Here is a 27,564-nt window from a genome sequence, read left to right on the forward strand (position 1 = left end):
GGGTGGTGTAAATAAAAAAAAAGTCATACTCATCTTACCCCAGTGCCCCCCGATAGTGGTCATTGGGGTAAGATGAGTATGACTTTTTTTTTATTTTACACCACCCTCACACCCCCCTCAGCGCTAAAAAAAAAATTCCCAAATGACCTATCTCATTAGTATTGTTCTGCGTGACTGAAATCACTAGCTAAGCTAGTAGTGAGCTACTAAGCTCCGATAGTGGCAACTGTAGACCGCTAGAATTATAGCTCCTTGTATGCTGGGTATTTGGAGCTCTGTATCAGTAAACAGAGCAACAGTATAAATAAAGATACATTTAAAAAATATTTAGGATAACTTTAATAATATCTGTTGCATAACATTGTTTTGTTCTGCTTTTTAAACAGGAAAATACCTCCAGACGGAAAATTGGTTCTCACTCTTACAACCGATGCATGTGAAGGGAAGGAAAACTTTGTACGATACCTTGAACACGTCCAAGCTGTAATAACCGTGAATTCTACAAGGCGTGGTGACCTAAATATCAATATGACATCACCAATGGGAACCAAGTCCATCTTGCTGAGTCGTCGTCCAAGGGATGATGATTCTAAAGTGGGATTTGATAAATGGCCCTTCATGACCACACACACATGGGGAGAGGACCCAAGAGGTACTTGGGTTCTCGAAATTGGGTTTGTTGGGAGCATGCCAGAGAAAGGTGTTCTAAAAGAATGGACCCTGATGCTGCATGGAACTCAAAGTGCCCCTTACATAGACCAAATAGTTAGAGATTATCAGTCAAAATTAGCAATGTCAAAGAAGGAAGAGCTGGAAGAGGAACTGGATGAGGCGGTAGAGAGAAGCCTGAAAAGTCTATTAAACAAAAGCAAAAACTAAGCTGTCCTGCATGTCTGTGTTATATTTTCCTTTCCTGATTTTTTCTCTTTCTGACACTTTAATCTCTGTATAGGATACACTGGCTTCTCAGTATCACATGTTTGAAATATTTATAGCCATCTATTCCTTTATTTGGAATCAAATAAATAAATAAATATATATATATATTTTTACAGCGTTACCCCTAGTATTGTAAGGTAAAATTAACACGCACAATCTGAGGACGTTTTGTGTATCAATCATTGTTTGTTGAACAAAAGCAAAATGAAAAATTGTGTTCAAAAATATACTGTAAGTATAATAAAATGAACCCCCAACTATGAGAGAATTATGCATCGTGTTAAAAAATTACCTTAAGTATTTTGTCAATAGTGTCAAAAATGTTCAATGGTTTAAAGGGTTTCTCCACTTTTATGGACCTCTGTTATGTCATTTAGACAATATCAAACATTACCTTGGTTGGGTCTTGAAAGTCTTGTACCCTTGCCACAGAATGGGGGAAAAATGTCTAATCATGGGCGTTCGACCACCTGGACCCCCTGCAATCTTCTGAAAGGGCATATTTCTTAACCTGGAGCAGTCTAGTCCCCACCTTCTGAGCCAAAACTGGTCTCAGGAGTGATAGCCCGCTCCACCAATCACCAGCTGAGACAGGGTATCGCTGCGGTCAGTGGTTAGCTGAGCTAGCCAAGACCAGTTTGGCTTGGAAGGTGGGTTCCACAGTCCTCCGAGGTATGAGATGGGCCCCGTTCTGAAGATCATGGAGGGGAATCCCAGAGGTCAGACCCCCCACCATAAGATACTTATGCCCTATTCTGTGGAAAAGGGATACACTTTATATAACCAGAATACCCCTTTAATTTGCTGAGGATTTGATGCTGTAAATTTATTCAGTATAATTAAATAGCACAAAATCATTATCATAAAATCCACTAGCTGACTAAGTAATTGTGATCTTACTCTTACAGTTTTGGTAAAGGCCACTGATGTGACTCCCCAATAAATCCCCAATAAATCAGTTTTCTGACTGGCCATATATTTAGCCATATATGTTGGCCATATAATGACCATTGTAGGACATTTTTTTTTTAATCTTATAAGGGTCTTTTAAATGAAAGTACAGCCATGAATTAGTAATTTGAATGAAAAAGATGCGAAATGTAAGTAATTAAAAAAATTATAGGTTTGACTGGAAAATTTGTTTTACTTTTAATTGGGATGGGAAAGAAAAAATAATTAATGTACTCATCTGCCACTGATCTTTTGATTGGGCTTATTTGGTGATGCCTATCCCCCCTTTTGAGCACATCCTGCTCTTCTCTTGACACATGCTGCCGCAACGGTGACCTGCCCTAGCCAATGAGTGGCTGAGCGATGATTTTCTGCATGTTGAGATGATTGTAGGAATTGTTGAGCATGTGGGGACAGCAGCAGTGGGTGATCGGTGGTAGGTCAATATACTTTTCAAGATTAATTTAATCCCACCCTGAGCATAATTTAATTGATTAATTAATTAATTAATTATTTTCCGAACCACCTTTTTAGATATAGTTTTAAAAAAAAATTAAAGTAGGCATTGCCTATAACTAAATAACTAAATGCGGAAGATGACAGTGGTTGTCCACTTATTTGGAGGGTAAGAGTGGGTAGTACCAGAAACCTTTAAAGGGGTACACTGCCCATAGACATCTTATCCCCTAACCAAAGGATAGTGGATAAGATGTCTGATCGCAGGGGTCCTGCCAAGGCCACCATGCTCCCTCCCATAGACTTGCATTGAGGGGGCAGGGCGTGACATCACAAGGGGGCAGGGCAGTAACATCACAAGCCTCCGGCTTGCATCGCCAGTCATCAGGCATGGAGCGAAGTTCGCTCCATGCACCAGATGGCAGGGGATCCTGCAGGAGAGATCCCAGCGACGGGACCCTTACGATCCTTTGGATAGGGGATAAGATGTTTAGGGGCGGACTACCCCTTAAAGAATTAACTTCTGTTGCACACTATATTGTCCTTTATATTTATTTCTCCCTATCACATTTAGCAAATATAAATATCAAAATAAATATAGCCATGGCAGAAGCTTGTGAAATATGTTCAACTATACCATTCAGAGCAACCTAACACATGATCTTCTAAATATTTATTTTTATTTAAATATTTATATTAATTTAAATATTCTTTACTATTTTAAAATTTTCCAATAGGATTGTACTTTACTGTTATGTCCACAACATCTGGCCAATGTGCAATAAAATATTGGATAATGTAAGTAACATTGGTTTTGTAACATTTGGTATAGCAAGACAAAATTGAGATGTTAAAGCACAATATATATTGTTTTAATTTTTTGTATTTAAATTATCATTATTATAATAGCTTTTCCCATTTTCATACAATTAACACAACATATTATACCATGATAACATGTTATACCTAGCTTAAGACCTCAAGGAAAATTGCTTTTAATGTTGTGTTCTTTAGGCCCTCAGGGCCTGCACTAGGCATAACACAGTCAGTTTTTCATGCAGTTTTTTTTCTTTTAAAGGGGTTGTCCTAGGGGGCTATTATAAATAGTTTAGACTGGGTTAAACAGCCTGATCCCTCTGCCGCTCTTATATTCACTGGTTTCCTGTTTAACCCCACTTCCTGGTTAATGGTGATGTAAAGGAACACAGTGAGTGTTAAAATGGCAGCAGTTGGGAGAATAAGGTAGGTGAGTAATGATTTTTTTTCACCCTGTCTGACCCCTTTGGAAAAATTTCTTGGCAACCTCTGTAATTCAGGGTATTGTTATATTTCCTACAGGAAATTATTTAATATTATATATATTTTTATTGTAAAACACAATATATAATGCCATATTCAGGTTCCAGTTTTAAAAAGTAAAAAAATATATATGTATTAAACTTGGAGAGACAATAATAAACCAAAGGAAAAGATGTATATGAGTGTTTGTATATGAAGGTGACACACAGAAACTCACATAATCTGTGCAGCGCGCAATTCATTTGTGCATGTAAATGTACTGATTATGAAACCATCCGAATTTTATACAACCATCACTCTCTGTATAAAAATATTTGGCCTTCATTCCACCTCTGTGAAAAATTTTAAGTATCATGTACATTCATTTGCATTCTTGTAATCATGCAGTTCTATGTTGGAAAAAAAAAAAACATTAAATGATATATAGCAGCAATTTTTAAATATGTTTGTTTATATTTCTTAGTTAAAGTTTTTTTTTTTTTAAATCAGCTTGAATCATAAAATAATTCATTTGTGATACATAGATATTGAAAAAGGATACGAATAACAAAAAATATTTTTAGCTAAAATGAATAACATATTTTTTTGTAAAATAACAATATTTAGTGGCTTTTTTGCACTTCAGGGCTAGTTAGCATGACTAAGTCCAATGCATCTTTCTGTAATTTTCTTTTTTCTTTTATTAGATAAATGAACCTTTAACTATCATAGCATAAGACCAAGCCATTAAGTGGCACGACTTTGCAATAAGTTATATATGGTGTGGTATGGATTTTGTTACAAGCATTCTAGCGCATATTTATAAATGTAAAATCAATTAAATAGCAAGATACAATATTGATTTTTTTAAATTACATTTTTGTATTACTAATATTAGAATAGATCACAGCATGTCCCATTGCACCCTTGTACATGTACAGTAACTTGAACATGTCACATGGTCACTACATCAAAACACGCATACATTATGGAAAATTTTGTTTAAATTATTGTTTTGTTTTATTTTTTTGGTCAAACAACAAACAATACAGCCTAAAGTATAATACATTTTAGATTTTTTCATTTTAGATTTATTTTGACAAAATAGAATTCTGTTTTTAATATGATGTTATTTATGCTTTAAGAACTTACTTTTCTTCTGTGTTATCCTTCTTTTTCATGTTTTATTCTACTCCCCACCATAATGCAGAGTTATTATTAAATGTTATTTTTTTTCTTTTTGAAGAGCAATTTCCTAATATGTTCCTTTCAGTGGAAAATTACATTTTGATTGAATTGATGTTTGTCTGTGTTTATTCCATGGTACCATACAAAACTCAACATGGGTACACAAAAGCAAACGCCTACCTTTTGAGGAAGTAATGGCTGGGCCAAATTTATGAAACCTGTGTGAGATAAATAAAACCGTGTGTGCCAAAAAAAAAAAAACTGGCTTAAATGACTTGCATCATGTTTTTGCGAGTGATAGCATTCATTTTATAGTGGTGACACCGGGTAAATGCTGCTCCGGTCACATTCAAGGAAGTAAGAGCTGAGCCACAGTAACTTGGCACCACCACTATTAAATGAGGGGGCTTCAAGCACTATTCAGCTGACAGCTAATGATCAGGGGGTGCTGAGTATCCTGTTAATAGACCATCAATCATAAAGCTCCTTCAAATGCAACACTGTGCATCAAAAATGCAACAAGATTTTGGTGTGCACCTTTGGCATAATGTAAGCCACCTAATTGATGGTCTAAACTTAGACTAGACACTCTGCTGTGGTCTTTCCTTCCAAGAGTAGTATACTTGTACTAGCCCCACTGCAGGTGTCTGAGAGCAACACAAACACAGCATGATGTTGCCAACATTCTTCAAATACAGAGATGTGCCTAGTGCGAAGAATCTATGAGTGACAATCCCCATGTCATAAAGGGAAATTTGTAAGCCACTTCCTACATATACACTGTGCAATGTGCCAGGCTGACCACACCATTTTTTTTGCATTACTTGTTTTTCAGTCTAATGTTTCCTAAAAGGAAAACTGTCAGATTTCTTCCACCGCACTAACCGGTGGTACTGGCCGCTAGTGCGGGGGACGCTGATCAGTTTGGTCCTTACCGTGCCCGGATCCGCGGCGCCGTTCGGCCGTAATCTTCTATTATCGGTATATTCATATGAGGTGCTAACTGGCACTCTGACATCAGTGCCGGGCCGTAGCGCCACCCATCTCATCAATATTCCTCCCCTCTCTCCTCATTACAAAGCGGGGAGAAGAAGGAGAGGCGGAGGGAGGGGAGGAATATTGATGAGCTGGGCGGTGCTCAGAGTGCCAGTTAGCACCTCATTTGAATATACCGATAATAGAAGATTATGGCCGATCTGGGCACGGTAAGGATCAAACTGATCAGCGTCCCCCGCACTACCAGTCAGTACCGCTAGTTAGTGCGGGGGGGGGGGGGGAGAAAGCGGACAGTTTTCCTTTAAAGGGGTATTCCGGTATAATTATTGTTATTATTTTTTTTAAATTAACTGTTTCCAGAAAGTTAAACTGATTTGTAAATTACTTCTATAAAAAAGTTTGAATCCTTCCAGTACTTATCAGCTGCTGTATGCTCTAGAGGATAGAAGTAATTTACAAATCTGTTTAACTTTCTAGCACCAGTTGATTTGAAAAAATATATATATAATAATAATAAATAGATAGAGTACCCCTTTAACAGTGTATGCCAGATAGGCCTCAAATTCCCCTTTACAGAGCTATATTTTGAGGGACAGAAAGGGATTTGGATATTGTAGTTGGGCGCTATACAATATAAGTAAAAAAAAAAATGCAAAGTCTTTCTACCCAAGACATAAAAAGGCCATTTGTTATTTAATCAGACATTTTGAAGTATATTGAGTTTTTCGTAATTATTTTTATTTTACTTACAGAGAGATTTTTTTTTTGTTTGTTTGTTTCCTTGAAGTATCTATTTTTTTGGTAAAATTATGGTACAAGTTTCACTGATTTGAACGACAGGCCATTTCGCAGATCAACTGCTTGTTCACGCTGTTCATTGCGGTCAGTGTAGCAGTGAGTGCAGCGTTCATTTTTTTTTCGCATCCTATATGACTTGCTCTGTATTCACTGCACGCTATCAATCACCATCCACCACAGCCTCGTCATACCAGATCCAATTTACCCCGGTGCCCACTTACTCTTTTACTATTCATCCATATGTACAGGGCACTGCTGTTTACACAAGGCTCTAACGGTCATGTACACTATAGTATTATGGCTCGGTACAATTTCCAAATAGTACTCGTACAGTAGCCCATGATTATCTATAGGATCCTACTTCATCTATGTGTATTGAAGTGTCCATTTTCTGTTGGATTTAATGTGAGCCGACTGTGGTATCATAGAGCAATTATAAAAAAGAAAAGAGGTGCGCTCCTGGTGTAATACTGCGGGATGAACAAGAAAGGTGTATGGATAAATTGCACCTTACCGTGTGGTGTTGTACTAAGAGTACAACACCTAAGATGGCATGTAGACTCGCTCAGGTCGATGACAGGTGGCAGCCTCGGTGTCCGATTCCCGTAACTTCTCAGTCTGGTATTTGTAGTAATATATGAACAAAAGGTGAGAGACTATCCAATGGGCGCCTTCCTGAATAACTAAAAATTGCAGAGAGTTTAAACAAGGCAATTTTATTGAAAATAGTGCAACTTAAAAGTTTCGAATCCGGACCGGATTCTTCGTCAGGCAGAATGATTTACAGAGAAAATGCGCCAAGTTTTAAATGTACAAGTCCCACAACTGCCGCCGGGTCACAGGGCAAAATGGGAGGAGAAACGTTACATCACTTTCATACAATCTATATACAAAATTCCATATACATCTAAAACATTAATAATAATTAGATTAAATACATGTCAGAAACATTGAACTGTATTATTAGACTAGCGGAACAAAAAACAAAAACAGTTTTAGTGGACAAAATTCGCCACTACAATATCACTCTGAAGTAGCAGCACTAGCCGCTGATTACGGGATGTGCTACATTTTATTCAACTGTTAGTCCCTAGTACGGACTAATTCAGACGGCGCACAGACTATATACTCCACCGCTTATTGCAGCGCTGGAGCCGCTGGAAAAATATCCCACTCCGACTCGGAACACATGAAGACACACTTCAAATCCGGTGCTGCTATAAAAGGAGGCAGCGCAAACCAGCCCTTAAAGAGGTACGATGACTAACACATAAGTGTTCCAAAAGAAAAGTCCCATTGCAGACTGAATAGAAAAATATATAGTGACTACCGGTGATGAAAAATAGGGGGGTACATTTATAACTGCCTCTACAAAGTGATTAAATATATCAAATCAAAAATGCCATTATATAAATGACATATACAGAATGCATAGCGAACCCTCATTACATTTGTATAGGAATAGCCCATTAAAAAGAATAAAAAAGCATGGTCACATCTCAACTCGAGATTCAATGTGTTTGCACAAAGAACTCCAGAGGATAATGTTAATCGATGATTATGCTTTTTTAGACCCATGGTATCATGGGTTTTTATATAAAATTAATTAATTAATTCAATATAGAATTTTTGTATAGAATACATTTTTTGTATGAAAATGGTTTTTTTATCCAGAATTTATTCTACCCCTATGTTTTAATATTTATATTAATCATCGATTAACATTATTGTTACGCCGAGCGCTCCGGGTCCCCGCTCCTCCCCGGAGCGCTCGCTACACTTCCCTCACTGCAGCGCCCCGGTCGGTTCCACGGACCCGGGGCGCTGCGTTACTACCTCCGGCCGGGATGCGATTCGCGATGCGGGTAGCGCCCGCTCGCGATGCGCACCCCGGCTCCCGTACCTTACTCGCTCCCCGTCAGTTCTGTCCCGGCGCGCGCGGCCCCGCTCCCTAGGGCGCGCGCGCGCCGGGTCTTTGCGATTTAAAGGGCCACTGCACCGCTGATTGGTGCAGTGGTTCCAATTAGTGTTTACACCTGTGCACTTCCCTATATCACCTCACTTCCCCTTCACTCCCTCGCCGGATCTTGTTGCCCTAGTGCCAGTGAAAGCGTTCCTTGTGTGTTCCTTGCCTGTGATTCCAGACCTTCTGCCGTTGCCCCTGACTACGATCCTTGCTGCCTGCCCCGACCTTCTGCTACGTCCGACCTTGCTTCTGTCTACTCCCTTGTACCGCGCCTATCTTCAGCAGCCAGAGAGGTTGAGCCGTTGCTAGGGGATACGACCTGGTCACTACCGCCGCAGCAAGACCATCCCGCTTTGCGGCGGGCTCTGGTGAAAACCAGTAGTGACTTAGAACCGATCCTCTAGCACGGTCCACGCCAATCCCTCTCTGGCACAGAGGATCCACTACCTGCCAGCCGGCATCGTGACAGTAGATCCGGCCATGGATCCCGCTGAAGTTCCTCTGCCAGTTGTCGCTGACCTCACCACGGTGGTCGCCCAGCAGTCACAACAGATTGCGCAACAAGGCCAACAGCTGTCTCAACTGACTGTTATGCTACAACAGTTACTACCACAGCTCCAGCAATCATCTCCTCCGCCAGCTCCTGTACCTCCTCCGCAGCGAGTGGCCGCTTCTGGAATACGACTATCCTTGCCGGATAAATTTGATGGGGACTCTAAGTTTTGCCGTGGCTTTCTTTCCCAATGTTCATTACACTTGGAGATGATGTCGGACCAGTTCCCCACTGAAAGGTCTAAGGTGGCTTTCGTAGTCAGCCTGCTGTCTGGAAAAGCCCTGGCTTGGGCCACACCGCTCTGGGACCGCAATGACCCCGTCACTGCCTCTGTACACTCCTTCTTCTCGGAAATTCGAAGTGTCTTTGAGGAACCTGCCCGAGCCTCTTCTGCTGAGACTGCCCTGTTGAACCTGGTCCAGGGTAATTCTTCCGTTGGCGAGTATGCCGTACAGTTCCGTACCCTTGCTTCAGAATTATCCTGGAATAATGAGGCACTCTGCGCGACCTTTAAAAAAGGCCTATCCAGCAACATTAAAGATGTTCTGGCCGCACGAGAAATCCCTGCTAACCTACATGAACTCATCCATCTTGCCACTCGCATTGACATGCGTTTTTCCGAACGGCGTCAGGAGCTCCGCCAGGATATGGACTCTGTTCGCACGAGGCGTTTCTTCTCCCCGGCTCCTCTCTCCTCTGGTCCCCTGCAATCTGTTCCTGTGCCTCCCGCCGTGGAGGCTATGCAGGTCGACCGGTCTCGCCTGACACCCCAAGAGAGGACACGACGCCGCATGGAGAATCTCTGCCTGTACTGTGCTAGTACCGAACACTTCCTGAAGGATTGTCCTATCCGTCCTCCCCGCCTGGAAAGACGTCCGCTGACTCCGCACAAAGGTGAGACAGTCCTTGATGTCTACTCTGCTTCTCCACGTCTTACTGTGCCTGTGCGGATGTCTGCCTCTGCCTTCTCCTTCTCTGCTGTGGCCTTCCTGGACTCTGGATCTGCAGGAAATTTCATCTTAGCCTCTCTCGTCAACAGGTTCAACATCCCGGTGACCAGTCTCGCCAGACCCCTCTACATCAATTGTGTAAACAATGAAAGATTGGACTGTACTATACGTTTCCGCACGGAGCCCCTTCTAATGTGCATCGGATCTCATCACGAGAGGATTGAACTGTTGGTCCTCCCCAATTGCACTTCTGAAATCCTTCTTGGACTTCCCTGGCTTCAACTCCATTCCCCAATCCTGGATTGGTCCACTGGGGAGATCAAGAGTTGGGGGCCCTCTTGTTCCAAGGACTGCTTAAAACCGGTTCCCAGTAAACCTTGCCGTGTCCCTGTGCTTCCTCATGTAACCGGTCTCCCTAAGGCCTATATGGACTTTGCGGACGTTTTTTGCAAAAAACAAGCTGAGACTCTACCTCCTCACAGGCCTTATGATTGTCCCATTGACCTCCTCCCGGGCACTACTCCACCCCGGGGCAGAATCTATCCTCTGTCCGTCCCAGAGACTCTTGCCATGTCTGAATACGTCCAAGAAAATTTAAAAAAGGGCTTTATCCGTAAATCCTCCTCTCCTGCCGGAGCCGGATTTTTCTTTGTGTCCAAAAAAGATGGCTCTCTACGTCCTTGCATTGACTACCGCGGTCTTAATAAAATCACGGTTAAGAACCGCTACCCCCTACCCCTCATCTCTGAACTCTTTGATCGTCTCCAAGGTGCCCATATTTTTACCAAACTGGACTTAAGAGGTGCTTATAATCTCATCCGCATCAGAGAGGGGGATGAATGGAAAACGGCATTTAACACCAGAGATGGACACTTTGAGTATCTGGTCATGCCCTTTGGTCTATGCAACGCCCCTGCCGTCTTCCAAGACTTTGTTAATGAAATTTTTCGTGATCTACTATACTCCTGTGTTGTTGTATATCTGGACGATATCCTGATTTTTTCTGCCAATCTTGAAGAACACCGCCAGCATGTCCGTATGGTTCTTCAGAGACTTCGTGATAATCAACTCTATGCCAAAATAGAGAAATGTCTGTTTGAATGCCAATCTCTTCCTTTTCTAGGATACTTGGTCTCTGGCCAGGGACTACAAATGGACCCAGATAAACTCTCTGCCGTCTTAGATTGGCCACGCCCCTCCGGACTCCGTGCCATCCAACGTTTTTTGGGGTTCGCCAATTATTACAGGCAATTTATTCCACATTTTTCTACCATTGTGGCTCCTATTGTGGCTTTAACAAAAAAAAATGCCGATCCCAAGTCTTGGCCTCCTCAAGCGGAAGACGCCTTTAAACGACTCAAGTCTGCCTTTTCTTCGGCTCCCGTGCTCTCCAGACCTGACCCATCTAAACCCTTCCTATTGGAGGTTGATGCCTCCTCAGTGGGAGCTGGAGCTGTCCTTCTACAAAAAAACTCTTCCGGGCATGCTGTTACTTGTGGTTTTTTTTCCAGGACCTTCTCTCCGGCGGAGAGGAACTACTCCATCGGGGATCGAGAGCTTCTAGCCATTAAATTAGCACTTGAGGAATGGAGGCATCTGCTGGAGGGATCAAGATTTCCAGTTATTATTTACACCGATCACAAGAACCTCTCCTACCTCCAGTCTGCCCAACGGCTGAATCCTCGTCAGGCCAGGTGGTCTCTGTTCTTTGCCCGATTTAATTTTGAAATTCACTTTCGGCCTGCTGATAAAAACATTAGGGCCGATGCTCTCTCTCGTTCCTCAGATGCCTCTGAAATTGAACTCTCTCCTCAACACATCATTCCTCCTGACTGCCTGATTTCCACTTCTCCAGCCTCCATCAGGCAAACTCCTCCAGGAAAGACCTTTGTTTCTCCACGCCAACGCCTTGGGATCCTCAAATGGGGTCACTCCTCCCATCTCGCAGGTCATGCGGGCATCAAGAAATCTGTGCAACTCATCTCTCGCTTCTATTGGTGGCCGACTCTAGAGACTGATGTGGTGGACTTTGTGCGAGCCTGCACTATCTGTGCCCGGGATAAGACTCCTCGCCAGAAGCCCGCTGGTTTTCTTCATCCTCTACCTGTCCCCGAACAACCTTGGTCTCTGATTGGTATGGATTTTATTACTGACTTACCCCCATCCCATGGCAACACTGTTATTTGGGTGGTCGTTGATCGATTCTCCAAAATGGCACATTTCATCCCTCTTCCTGGTCTTCCTTCAGCGCCTCAGTTGGCTAAACAATTTTTTGTACACATTTTTCGTCTTCACGGGTTGCCTACACAGATCGTCTCGGATAGAGGCGTCCAATTTGTGTCTAAATTCTGGAGGGCTCTCTGTAAACAACTCAAGATTAAATTAAATTTTTCTTCTGCATACCATCCTCAATCCAATGGACAAGTAGAGAGAATTAACCAGATCTTGGGTGACTATTTACGACATTTTGTTTCCTCCCGCCAGGATGACTGGGCAGATCTTCTACCTTGGGCCGAATTCTCGTATAATTTCAGAATCTCTGAATCTTCCTCCAAATCTCCGTTTTTCGTGGTGTACGGCCGTCACCCTCTTCCCCCCCTCCCTACCCCCTTGCCCTCTGGTCTGCCCGCTGTGGATGAAATTTCTCGTGATCTTTCCACCATATGGAAAGAGACCCAAAATTCTCTCTTACAGGCTTCTTCTCGCATGAAGAGATTCGCAGATAAGAAAAGAAGAGCTCCTCCCATTTTTTCCCCTGGAGACAAGGTATGGCTCTCCGCTAAATATGTCCGTTTCCGTGTCCCGAGCTATAAGTTGGGACCACGCTATCTTGGTCCTTTTAAAGTTTTGTGTCAAATTAATCCTGTCTCTTACAAACTTCTTCTTCCTCCTTCTCTTCGTATCCCTAATGCCTTTCACGTCTCTCTTCTTAAACCTCTCATCCTCAACCGTTTTTCTCCTAAATCTGTTCCTCCCACTCCTGTTTCCGGCTCCTCGGACATCTTCTCTGTCAAAGAGATTTTGGCCTCTAAAAAGGTCAGGGGAAGAACTTTTTTTTTAGTGGATTGGGAGGGTTGTGGTCCAGAAGAGAGGTCCTGGGAACCTGAGGACAATATCCTGGACAAAAGTCTGATCCTCAGGTTCTCAGGCCCCAAGAAGAGGGGGAGACCCAAGGGGGGGGGTACTGTTACGCCGAGCGCTCCGGGTCCCCGCTCCTCCCCGGAGCGCTCGCTACACTTCCCTCACTGCAGCGCCCCGGTCGGTTCCACGGACCCGGGGCGCTGCGTTACTACCTCCGGCCGGGATGCGATTCGCGATGCGGGTAGCGCCCGCTCGCGATGCGCACCCCGGCTCCCGTACCTTACTCGCTCCCCGTCAGTTCTGTCCCGGCGCGCGCGGCCCCGCTCCCTAGGGCGCGCGCGCGCCGGGTCTTTGCGATTTAAAGGGCCACTGCACCGCTGATTGGTGCAGTGGTTCCAATTAGTGTTTACACCTGTGCACTTCCCTATATCACCTCACTTCCCCTTCACTCCCTCGCCGGATCTTGTTGCCCTAGTGCCAGTGAAAGCGTTCCTTGTGTGTTCCTTGCCTGTGATTCCAGACCTTCTGCCGTTGCCCCTGACTACGATCCTTGCTGCCTGCCCCGACCTTCTGCTACGTCCGACCTTGCTTCTGTCTACTCCCTTGTACCGCGCCTATCTTCAGCAGCCAGAGAGGTTGAGCCGTTGCTAGGGGATACGACCTGGTCACTACCGCCGCAGCAAGACCATCCCGCTTTGCGGCGGGCTCTGGTGAAAACCAGTAGTGACTTAGAACCGATCCTCTAGCACGGTCCACGCCAATCCCTCTCTGGCACAGAGGATCCACTACCTGCCAGCCGGCATCGTGACAATTATCCTCTGGAGTTCTTTGTTTAAACACATTGAATCTCGAGTTGAGATGTGACCATGCTTTTTAATGGGCTATTCCTATACAAATGTAATGAGGGTTCGCTATGCATTCTGTATATGTCATTTATATAATGGCATTTTTGATTTGATATATTTAATCACTTTGTAGAGGCAGTTATAAATGTACCCCCCTATTTTTCATCACCGATAGTCACTATATATTTTTGTATTCAGTCTGCAATGGGACTTTTCTTTTGGAACACTTATGTGTTAGTCATCGTACCTCTTTAAGGGCTGGTTTGCGCTGCCTCCTTTTATAGCAGCACTGGATTTGAAGTGTGTCTTCATGTGTTCCGAGTCGGAGTGGGCTATTTTTCCAGCGGCTCCAGCGCTGCAATAAGCGGTGGAGTATATAGTTTGTGCGCCGTCTGAATTAGTCCGTACTAGGGACTAACAGTTGAATAACATGTAGCACATCCCGTAATCAGCGGCTAGTGCTGCTACTTCAGAGTGATATTGTAGTGGCGAAATTCGTCCACTAAAACAGTTTTTGTTTTTTGTTCCGCTAGTCTAATAATACAGTTCAATGTTTTTGACATGTATTTAATCTAATTATTATTAATGTTTTAGATGTATATGGACTTTTGTATATAGATTGTATAAAAGTGATGTAACGTTTCTCCTCCCATTTTGCCCTGTGACCCGGCGGCAGTTGTGGGACTTGTACATTTAAAACTTGGCGCATTTTCTCTGTAAATCATTCTGCCTGACGAAGAATCCGGTCCGGATTCGAAACTTTTAAGTTGCACTATTTTCAATAAAATTGCCTTGTTTAAACTCTCGGCAATTTTTAGTTATTCAGGAAGGCGCCCATTGGATAGTCTCTCACCTTTTGTTCATATATGACTGTGGTATCATGGTAGTCTTCTCCCTCAGAAATATAGCTGAAAGGCCATGGCCTCTGTAAAGCCTCGGCTTCCATACCATAAGGCCTCAGGTGAACAGATCAATTCAGTTACAGAGCATGTGAAGGCTTTTCTATTAGAAATGATATTCTCACATTTGTATTTAAAGGGGTTCTCTGGTGAAAAACTATATGAATACTTTTTTTAAATCAACTGGTGCCAGAACATTAAACAGATTTGTAAATTACTTCTATTTAAAAATCTTAATCCTTCCAGTACTTATCAGCTGCTGTATGCTCCACAGGAAGTTATTTTCTTTTTAAATTTAATTTCTTTCTGACCACAGTGCTCTCTGCTGACACCTCTGTCTGTCTCAGGAACTGTCAAGAGCAGGATAGGTTTGCTATGGGTATTTGCTCCTGCTCTTGACAGTTCCTGAGACAGATAGATGTGTCAGCAGAGAGCACTGTGGTCAGAGAGAAAAGAAATTTAAAAATAAAAGAACTTCCTCTGTATTATAAAGCAGCTGATAAGTACTGGAAGGGTTAAGATTTTTAAATAGTAATTTACAAATCTAATAGTAAAAAGTTGCCCGGACCTTCTAAGTGAGTAAATAATGGTATGGATATTAAATGAGAAAATATTAAATGAATGATTGTCTGGATCGTGCTTCAATGATAATAGTATAAACAATTTATTAAAATAGGATAAATAGACTGTAGTTAGTTACTTCTCACAGGGCCCATGTGAGAAGAACATATACAATAAAAACAACCTTTAGGTAATGTACATGAAAATATGAAATGACAATAATACCAAAAATTTAAATAATGTTAATGGCATAATAATATCACTGGAATATAGTGAGTGCAGCTGGTATTTAACCGCTAATATCTAGGCACCCACTGCGCAATATGTAAAATGTAGCTGAGGGTGCCTGTATAATCGTTTCCCTCTTTAGAATATATTGTATCCTTATAATAATTCAACAATTTATGACAGTTTCAAATGAGTGTTACCGATCCTTTTGGTAGCAGCCTGGGTAAGAGGCGCTGTTTTCACAGTGTGTAGATGGTGCCGGTACACTGCGTCCTCTGTGCAACGTTCCAGATGGTATTGGTAGAGTCCAGTACGGTCCTGGTGAGAGCGGAGGCGATTGGCGCTGGCAGGCGCCGGTGATTGCAGATCGCCGGGAGGACGTTGGCGCTGGCAGGCGCTAGAGATGGTAAATCCTCACCGCTGGCTAGATGGAATCAGGGCCATACACTGGATACGAGGAGCTCACCTCGTATTGGCGGCGTGTGACGTCAGCTGCTGTTGGAGCCGGGTTCGTTGCACTGGAGGTAGTTGGCAATAGTGGACCGGACTGATGTCGGACTAGATGTCCTGATGGTCTTAGTAGTTTGAAGGCGATAAACCAGCCTTGGTGGATATGCACAATTTATAAAATTGATATGCCAGTGATCATGCCCAAGTGGACTAGACGCGTTTCAGGGTTATTTAATGTAACCCTTTCCTCAGTAGTCATATGGTTGTCATAAACTATACATAAACATACATACTGAATGTAGACCAAAATCATGGTTTTATCCGAAACATTTAATGGGTCCTGATATTACTACTTTTAAAAAATTGGTTGAAAAAGATCTGAGGGGTATCCAAGGTACTAGGCATCCAAAAGATAATATTTCACATAAAGAAAGATTGGCCATAAAAGAACTCCAAGCATTGGAGGGAATCACGATCCGCCCCGCTGATAAGGGGGGCGGAATTGTCATTCTAAATACTATCAATTATATACAAGAATGTAATAGGCAGCTGGGAGATACAGCTACCTATTGTAAACTGAAGGTAGATCCCACCCAAGAATATAGTCAACAGTTACAGCAATTATGCAAAGAGGCAGTAGAGGAGGAAATTTTGAATGAAAAAGAACACCAATTTATCATTGGGACTCCTGATCGGATACCAGTATTTTATTGTCTTCCGAAGACACACAAATCTCTGGATGATCCTCCAGGTAGATCACTTCGAGCCTGTCCCAGTACGTTGATAGGTTTCTCCAACCATTTGTACAGAAAACACATACGTACCTAAAGGATACCACCCAGATCATTGAAAGCATTGAAAAATTTAAGTGGTCTGATAAACACATCTTAGCCACTTTAGATGTTTCATCATTGTACACTATTATCAAGCACGATTTAGGGATAGCGGCTGTCACTCATTATCTTCAACAGGGACACATTGAACCATCACAAATTAATTTTATCACTTCAGCCATTCGTTTTATCTTAACTCACAATTATTTTTATTTTGAAGGGGATTTTTATTTACAGTTAATCGGTACCGCGATGGGCACCAGGTTCGGGCCTGGTGCTCTGGAAGCGGTATATAGATGATATTATTTTAATTTGGGAAGGGGACACAGTTGATTTGGAGCACTTTATATTTGATTTAAACACTAATGATCACAATCTTCAATTCACATCCACTATCAGCAAAGATAGTATTAATTTTCTGGATATTGTTGTCAGTGCTGATCAGGATAGTCTTATATGTAAGACATACTATAAACCAACAGCTAAGAATGGCTTTATAGGCTACTCTAGCCGTCATTTACCCAGGTGGCTAACTAACGTCCCAAAAGGAAAATATCGAAGGTTAAAAAGAAATTGCACTTTAGATGAACAATTTTTACAAGAAGCACAGTCACTTACTACTCAATTCAAAGATAAGGACTATCCTGATCAGCTACTTGAACAATCTCTGGAATATATTAAGTCACTAGATAGGACTACATTTTTTACACCAAAAGAGCGAGATGATAGCACTGAAAATTTTGGAGGCAAGCTGGTGATCCCTTTCAACAAATCATATAGAAAAGTAGAAGGCATTATAAAAAAACATTGGCATTTGCTACAGCAAGATAGAGAGGTGGGTCCATTACTACCATCACGCCCCCCAATAGTCTACACTCGGGCTCCAAATCTAGGTCTCACCATAGCGCCATCAATCAAACCACCTGTATCTAAACAGACTAATTCGTGGCTAAGCACAAAAGGATTCATTAGGTGTGGGATATGTGCTAACTGCATAAAAATTAAAGGCCCTAAAAAAATCACACAGATCTGTTCTCAAACCAACTCTTTCAAATGGAAAATCCAAGAGTTGATTACTTGTAATTCAAAGGGGGCTCTATACATCATAGAATGTGGATGCAGAAAACAATATATTGGTCGAACAAAGAGGGCCCTTAAAATGAGGATAGCAGAACATTTAAACAACATTAAAAATAAAAATTTGAAACATCCACTCTCGGCCCATTTTGCTACAGTTCACAATAGTGATCTGTCTTCTCTCTCCTTCACTGGTCTCCAGCTAGTCAAAAAAGACTGGCGAGGAGGAAGTTTTTTACTCAAAATGTCTAAGGCTGAAAGCAAAAAAATCTTTGAATTTGCAACATTAGAACCAGGCGGGCTTAACTCCAACTTTGAACTCTTTGGATTTTTGTAGGAGATGCACTTGACCCATGCGGACACCCCTGTTTAATCTAGGGGGGGGTGCCCCATGGTTTGACACCATCTCCTACAAATGCAACACTTCCTACTTTTTCTCCTTTATATATTTTTATTTATATTTGTATTTGTATTTTTATTTTTTATTTTTACTTATTTTTATTTTTATATTTATTTTTATTTATTTTTATTTTTACTTTTATTATTTTTTTTTTTATTTGTATTTATTTTTATTTATATTTTTATTTCTATTTTTATTTATTTTTATTATTATTATCATTTATTTTTATTTTTATTTTTACTTTTACTTTTATTTTTATTTTTATCATTATTTATATTTATTTTTATTTTTATTATTTTTTTTATTTATCTATATATTAGTTGTATTCTTACTTTGATTTTTATTTTTCAATTCCTTTTTTCATTCATTTTTTCATTTTTCTCATTGTTTATTCATATTCTTATTTTTATTTCTCATTTTTTATTATATTTTTTATTTCACAGAATTTACATTTATATTCGTCTTCTAATTTTAATTCACATCTCTTTCTCAAGTGTTTTTTTACCCCTATGTTCAAAATCAATTTGTTAAAAATATTTATTTTTATTGAACACTAATTTCTTGTTATATTTGATTCCACATTTATTATAAAATAATAGTTTATAAAAACGCAACTTTATATCTCTAACAGTATTCACACAGCTTTCTTATACCCATTTCTACATAGTATTGCTCTCTAGGGAACCTATCCATAGACTCCATTCACTGTTTTCATTAACACTCAGGTATGAGTCAACGGGCGGGATTTGTGCTCCTATAAAAAAGGAAATAGTTTATGACAACCATATGACTACTGAGGAAAGGGTTACATTAAATAACCCTGAAACGCGTCTAGTCCACTTGGGCATGATCACTGGCATATCAATTTTATAAATTGTGCATATCCACCAAGGCTGGTTTATCGCCTTCAAACTACTAAGACCATCAGGACATCTAGTCCGACATCAGTCCGGTCCAATATTGCCAACTACCTCCAGTGCAACGAACCCGGCTCCAGCAGCAGCTGACGTCACACGCCGCCAACACGAGGTGAGCTCCTCGTATCTAGTGTATGGCCCTGATTCCATCTAGCCAGCGGTGAGGACTTACCATCTCTAGCGCCTGCCAGCGCCAACGTCCTCCCGGCGATCTGCAATCACCGGCGCCTGCCAGCGCCAATCGCCTCCGCTCTCACCAGGACCGTACTGGACTCTACCAATACCATCTGGAACGTTGCACAGAGGACGCAGTGTACCGGCACCATCTACACACTGTGAAAACAGCGCCTCTTACCCAGGCTGCTACCAAAAGGATCGGTAACACTCATTTGAAACTGTCATAAATTGTTGAATTATTATAAGGATACAATATATTCTAAAGAGGGAAACGATTATACAGGCACCCTCAGCTACATTTTACATATTGCGCAGTGGGTGCCTAGATATTAGCGGTTAAATACCAGCTGCACTCACTATATGCCAGTGATATTATTATGCCATTAACATTATTTTAATTTTTGGTATTATTGTCATTTCATATTTTCATGTACATTATTACCTAAAGGTTGTTTTTATTGTATATGTTCTTCTCACATGGGCCCTGTGAGAAGTAACTAACTACAGTCTATTTATCCTATTTTAATAAATTGTTTATACTATTATCATTGAAGCACGATCCAGACAATCATTCATTTAATATTTTCTCATTTAATATCCATACCATTATTTTCTCACTTAGAAGGTCCGGGCAACTTTTTACTATTGGCTTTTCTTTTTGTGCAATTAGGGTATAGTTGCATGCCCTAGCTTGACCTCAGTGTGTACTATTATTGTGAGCTGCACATACACCCCTTTTTTCTTTTTAATTTACAAATCTGTTTAACTTTCTGGCACCAGTTAATAAAAAAAAAAAATTCAATGGAGTACCCCTTTAAGAGGACAGATGTAGATAAATCAGTAAGTGACTTTTTGGTGATCATCTGATTAAAAATTGACCATTTTTTAAATAATTTCTTTCTATAACTTTTTATCTTTTGATCTTAGCTTTGACATAGAAAATGAAAGAATACTGTGATAAAAAATATTCTGAGTAGCAGAGGGGATTTTTGGAAACAAGGCTGTATAAAAAAATACTGCCATAGTGAGGTGAAGAATGATTGAAGATATGGGTAAATAATAAGGTAGTTGAAAGAACCGGGTCTTCAAAGAGCATTGAATAGTAGATGTGTCTATGAAATATATAGTATGCAAGCAAACTGTACCATCAAGTGTAGAGATGAGCGAACTTCGATTCGGCCAATTCTCCAAATTTTTTTTTAAAAATTGTTTCGATCAAAATTTATTTGTGGTGACTCTATTTTAAAAACAGCTATTTCTGGCCTACAGACAGCCTCAATAGGGGTATAGAACACTTTGCTGTGTTCTAACACGCATATGGAGTGTGCTGGGGTAGTGAAATAATACTGTTATTCAGAATAGCATGCAGATTACCGGCATCGCTTTTAGAAGCACTGCTGCAGAGCGGCACAATGACAGAGCATGGAGGTGGCATCAGTATGAGGGGACCATATAGTGGTTGAATGACACAGCGTGGAGGTGTTGGCAGCATGAGGAGACCATATAGTGGCTGAATGACACAGCGTGGTGGTTTTGGCAGCATAAGGAGACCATATAGTGGCTGAATGGCACAGCTTGGATGAGGCTGAAGCATGAGGAGACCATATAGTGGCTGAATGACACAGCATGGAGGTGTTGGCAGCATGAGGAGACCATATAGTGGCTGAATGACTCAGTGCAGAGGTGTTGGCAGCATGATGAGACCATATAGTGGCTGAATGACACAGTGTGGAGGTGTTGGCAGCATGAGGAGACCATGTATTGGCTGAATGACACGGCGTGGAGGTGTTGGCAGCATGAGGAGACAATATAGTGGCTGAATGACATAGCGTGGAGGTGTTGGCAGCATGAGGAGACCATATAGTGGCTGAATAACACAGTGTGGAGGTGTTGGCAGCATGAGGAGACCATATAGTGGCTGAATGACACAGTGTGGAGGTGGTGGTAGCATGAGGAGACCATATAGTGGCTGAATGACACAGTGTGGAGGTGGTGGTAGCATGAGGAGACCATATAGTAGCTGGATGACACAGCTTGGATGAGGCTGAAGCATGAGGAGACCATATAGTGGCTGAATGACACAGCTTGGAGGTGTTGGCAGCATGAGGAGACCATATAGTGGCTGAATGACACAGCGTGGAGGTGTTGGCAGCATGAGGAGACCATGCATTGGCTGAATGACACAGCGTGGAGGTGTTGGCAGCATGAGGAGACAATATATTGGCTGAATGACATAGCGTGCAGGTGTTGGCAGCATGAGGAGACCATATAGTGGCTGAATGACACAGTGTGAAGGTGTTGGCAGCATGAGGAGACCATATCGTATCTGAATGGCACAGCCAGGAGTTGGCAGCAGCATGAGTAGACACTAGGCCTTCATAACCCCTAAGATTATAAAATGAATTCTGAACTTTAAACCAAAGATTTTGGGTAGCTAGTGCTATCATAACAACATTTTTATTCCCAGACCCAGTCCCAACAGCATCAGTAAACCATATATTGCCTGAATGGCACAGCCTGGAGTTGGCAGCAGATTGAGTAGACGCCAGGGCTTCACAATCCCTAAGAAAAAAAAGACAAAGTTTGAAATTTAGACTGAAGATTTTGGGTAGCTAGTGCTACCATAACAAAAATGTTATTCCCAGACCCAGGCCCAGCAGCATCAGTAAAACATATATTGCCTGAATGACAAAGCCTGGAGTTGGCAAAAGCATGAGGAGACCATTGAAATATAAGAATTTTAAATAGAAATCTTAGACTTTTAACTCCCAAGTGTTAGTGTCCCGGGCCCCGGCGTGTGGGTACAAAGCACCTAATCTAACAAAGAGTCACATGTCACATGGCAGCTCAATGACAGAGCCTGGAGGTGGCACCAGTAGGAGGAGACCATGTAGTGTCTGAATGGCACAGCCTGGAGTTGGCTGAAGCAGAGGAGACCACAGGGCTTCACAATCCCTAAGAAAAAAAGACGAAGTTTGAAATTCAAACTAAAGCTTTTCGGTAGCTAGAGCTACCATAACAACATTCTTTATTCCCAGGCCCAGCAGCATCAGTAAACCATATATTTGCTGAATGGCAAAGCCTGGAGTTGTCTGAAGCATGAGGAGACCATATAGTGACAGAATGACACAGCCTGGAGTTGGCGGCAGATGAGGAGACAATAGTAGACAATCTCACAATCTCTAATAATAAAAGAATAATTTTTTTATTTCAATTGAAGATGTTTTGTACCTAGTGCTACCATAAACATATATAGGTAATGTCCTAGGCCCGACAGCATCACTAAACCATGTAGTTGATATATGACACATACAGAAGCAGGCAGCAGCATGAGTACACAAGAGGGTTTCATAACCTTCTAAGATTGAAAAATAAATTATGAAATCTCAATGAAGCATGTATGTAACATTAAAAGGTGAATGTTGAAATCTCTATTGAAGATGCATGTTAGCTAGTGCTACCATCCAAAAATGTAAGGGCCAAGCCCAGCAGCATCACTAAACCATGTAGTTGCTGAATGACACAGACAGGAGCAGTCAGCAGCAGGAGTACACAAGAGGGTTTCATAACCCCCTAAGATTGAAAAATAAATGTTGAAATCTCAAAGAAGCATGTATGTAAACTAGTGCTAACATCCAAAAATTTAAGGCCCAAGCCCAGCAGCATTAGTAAGCCAAGAAGTTCCTGAAACACACAGTCAGGAGAAGGCATCAGCAGTACACAAGAGGGTTTCATAACCCCTAAGATTGAAATATCAATGTTGAAATCTCCATTGAAGAGGTATATTACCTCGTGCTATAATCAAATAATTTAACGCCCAAGCCCAGCAGCATCACTAAGCACAGTAGTTCATGAAACATACATCCTGGAGCAGGCATCAGCATCAGTTTACAAGAGGGGCTTCACAACCCCTAACATTAAGTTGTAAATGTTGAAATCTGTATAGATGTATGTTAGCTAGTGCTAACATAAAAAAAAATTTAGGCTCAGACCCAGCAGCATCACTAAACCATATAGTTGCTGAAACACACAGCCCGGATCATGCAGCAGCAAAAGTACACAAGGGGCCTAATAACCCCTGACAGGAAAAGGTGAATATTGAAATCTGTATAGAAGATGCATGTTAGCTAGTGCTAACATCAAAAAAAAATTGCCACAGACCCAGCAGCATCAGTAAGCCAAGTAGTTCCTGCATCAGGCGGCAGGATGCGTACATAAGGCTTCACATCCCCTAACATTAAAAGATCAATGTTGAAATCTCTATTGAGCATGTATGTTTGCTAGTGCTACCATAAAAAAGTGTAGTTAACATCCAAGACAGTCCCAATTGCATCAGAAAACAATATATTGGCTGAATGGCACAGCCTGGAGGAGGGGAAAGCCTAAGGAGCCCATATAGTGTCTGAATGGTACAGCCTAGAGGTGGCCGAAGCATGAGGATACCATATAGTGGCTAAAGGGCACAGTCTGGAGTTGGTAGAAGCATAAGGAGACAAAATAGTGGCTGAAAGAAACAGCCTGGAGAAGGCAGCAGCAGCATCAGGAGTCCTGAATGTGACCTGGTGACAGAGTGGTGCGGTGGGTGGCAATACCAGTATGGATGGATTGTTGGCGGAATGGCTGACTAAAAGTGGGAGAAGAAGGAGCATCTGGAGCTACAGAAGGAGGGTATGACACACAGCTCCCTTCGGCTGAGGTGGTGGAGCCTTGGCTGGCTGAAGGAGGGAGCAGCGTGCCACTGGGTGATGCAGCAGGCTGGACCACTACATCGGAGCCACGGATCACCCAGGCCGCTTTATGGTGGCGAAGCATATGTTGACACAGGGCCGTGGTGCCAACATTGGGATCCTGGCCACGCTTCAATTTCTGCCGACATATCTTGCATTTGGCTATGTGAAAAACTGCCACACTGCCAAGTAGCTGATTTTCCTACCAACAGTCTGCACTAATTGGCTGCTACTGCCGACGTCTCCAGGAACCCCTGTCCCACTTCCTCCCAGGAAGGTAGGCTGCTGCGAAGAAGGTGGTCTCCCCCGTGCACATTTGGCTTCAGAATTTCCACTTCTGCCACCATGCTGACTGCAACCATGCTACTTTCTTACTGGCTCAGCTGCTGCCTCACGGGCAACCTGCAACTCTCTTCTCCTGATGATAATGAATCCCATTCTGCACCCGGCTCCCAATTGCGATCAGCTTCATCATCATCAACAAGTGTCTGCACGTCACTGATGTCCTCCTCAGGTTCCTCAACAGTGTTTGCTTCGGGACCCTGAACCCTGGCAACACCGCCTCCCACGTCACTCTCCTCATCACTACTTGCCCGCCTAGCGGAGGAAGCGGCGGATGTCTCCTCCAGTTCTTGTCTATGCAGTAGCTGCTGACTGTGCTTTATTAGATCGTCCTCAGTGAATAGTGGAGCTGAACCCACAACATAAGATACTTCTGTAGGGGAGGAAACAGCATAGGAAAGAGGCAATGGGAGAACAGGGACTGCTCCCGGGCCATGCCAACTGACGGTTTTGTCTGAGGAACCCATTGACTGCTTACTGGGGAGTGTCAGATGTTACTTGTGATGAAGTGGATGACCGTGTTAACCAAGCTCTGACGGCAGATGGGTTGCTGGTCGAGACACGACCACTAGCTGAGAACGGGAGCTCAGGCCTCCCACTGCAACTACAGCTGCCACTCGCCCCTAGTCAGCTGTGACCTCTGCCTGAAGGATTTAGGCCTCTGCCACTCCTCTGCGCACGTCCTCGCACTTTTGGCTGTCCTTTCACAGTATCTAGGCCCTTGACAGATTAACAGGAACAAAAGAGTACACTACTTAGATGTAGGTATGTGGTATGCACTGATGAGGGCAGAAAAATGCTCTACAGTGCACTTAAAAAGTATCTGAGTACAACACCAGCCGATGAGTACTTTTGCCTGGACTTTCACATTATGTAGGCCCTTGACAGATTAACAGGTAAAAAATAGTACAGTACATATGCGGTATGCACTTATGAGCGCAGAAAAATTAGCTACAATGCGCCTAAATACTGTATTTTTGTAAAAAAAAAAAAACAGCTGTTGATTACTTTTGGCTGTGCTTTCACAGTATGTAGGCCCTTGACAGATTAACAGGTACAAAATAGTACACTACTTAGGTATAGGTATGTACTGTAGTATGCACTGATGAGGGCAGAAAAATGCTCTAAACACAGAATATTAGGAATGGACTGCCGAATGGACTGCTGTGTATTATACCGTCTACAGACTAGTATAACCAGTACATGATGTTTTGTGGAACAAAGACACTGAGTTGTGCTGAAAAATTATTCCTGCCTCCTCTGCTAAGGTTTATGAAGTTGATGCAGCTTGTTGAAATGTATAAGGCAACACACAGCTATCTGCCCCTCTCTGTAATACTAGAAAGAAAATGACTGGAAGGTTAATGCCTGCAGCTGCAGTAAAAATCCTTTTCAGTGAAAAAAAACAATGCTCTCCATCCACGAGAACGCTGATATGACTAGGAGGATGTTAAACGCTACTGGAATGCGCTTTTCTTTGCTGTTACACACACACGCACAGGCTGTCCATCCTATCTCTCTGCAGTGTAATGAATGAAGTGGCTGGCTGCTAATAGGCTGCATTCTGCATGTGATTCAGGATCATCCCGCCTACTTCCCTTCCGGCCTTGCCTTCCCAGCATCCCTTGCCCCCTGTAATGACATGTGGATCCGCCATTTTATATGCCCTGGAGCCTGGAACACTGTAAAATGGAGTTTAATTAAGCGATTTACGCAAAAGAATCGCGGCGATATTCCCATTCATTGCAAATCGAATATTACCTGAAATTCGTAACAAATTCAGGTTCGTCAGCTTCGATTCGCTCATCTCTAGCCAAAAGATTATAACCACCTGCCTAATATTGTAAAGGTCATTTTTGTGCCACCACAACAGCTCTGAATTGTCAAGGCATGAACTCTGTATCCTGTGTCATCTGGCACCAAGATGGTAACAGCATCCCTTAAAGGGGTATTCTGGCCAAAGACATCTTATCCCCTATGCTCAGAAACATCTGTGTTGTCAGGACTGGAGGTGTGACATCACGCCACGCCCCCTCCAATCATGTCTCCTATAGACATGAATGGAGGGGACATGGCGTGGCGTCGCGAGGGGGCATGGCGTGTCATCACATGTCCGGTCCCGGAAACACAGGGATTTCTGAGACTGGAGAAGCAGAACGGCACAGAATGTGGGTGCTGCATGGAGATCGTGGGGGCCCAGTGGTGGGCCACCCGTGATCAGACATCTTATCCGCTATCTTTTGGATAAGATGTCTTTGGCCAGAATACCCCTTTAAGTCTTATAAGTCAAGGATCAGACCTTTTCCAGCATATTACCATAGAAGTGAACCCCTTCTCATACTCCCCAAACCATTCCTGAATAAATTTAGCATAACCCTTCAGACAGAGGCCACTGCCATTTGGGAATACTGTTGTTGTAAAGATGTAGACTTGGTCTTCAACAATGTTTAGGTAGGTGGTACATGTCGAGGTAAAATCCACATTAATGCCAGGACCCTAGGTTTCCCCGAAAATGTTTGCCGATATCATCACACTACTATCCACAGCTTGCCTACCTCCCATAATGCATTCTGGTGCCATATCTGTCCCTGTTGAGCAATACACACATAACCTGGCTTTCCATGTAATGTATAAGACAATGTAATTCATTAGACCAGGTCACCTTCTGCAATTACTTCATGGTCCTGTCTTGATGCTCATGTGCCCACTGTAGTGTAGGTGCTTTTGGTGGTGGAGAGGGTTCAGCATGGTTTCCAGGTCCATACACTGCACAATGTGATGCCCTGTGTGTTCTGACACTTTCATAAACAGGTATAACTTTTTTTTTTTAGCAATTTGTGCTACAGTAGCTCTTCTGTGGGATCAGACAAGACAAGCTATGCTTCTCTCCTAATGCATTAATGAGTCTGTTGCTGGTTTAGCAGTGGTCTTTGCATACTGGGAACACACCAC

The 27,564-nt window shown here is 42.3% G+C and overlaps 1 protein-coding gene across 1 annotated transcript in view; it reads left to right on the forward strand.

Annotated features, from left to right (window-relative positions):
- Positions 1-4,125, forward strand: part of PCSK2 (proprotein convertase subtilisin/kexin type 2) — a 221,046-nt gene extending 216,921 nt beyond the window's left edge. The window contains exon 12 of the mRNA XM_056567901.1: positions 387-4,125. Within this exon, the coding sequence (XP_056423876.1) occupies positions 387-879 (493 nt within the window). The 3' untranslated portion in view covers positions 880-4,125. The remainder of the gene's footprint in view (positions 1-386) is intronic.
- The last annotated feature ends 23,439 nt before the right edge of the window (positions 4,126-27,564 follow it).

Source organism: Hyla sarda, chromosome 3, assembly GCF_029499605.1.
Source record: "Hyla sarda isolate aHylSar1 chromosome 3, aHylSar1.hap1, whole genome shotgun sequence".
NCBI classification, from domain to species: Eukaryota; Metazoa; Chordata; class Amphibia; order Anura; family Hylidae; genus Hyla; species Hyla sarda.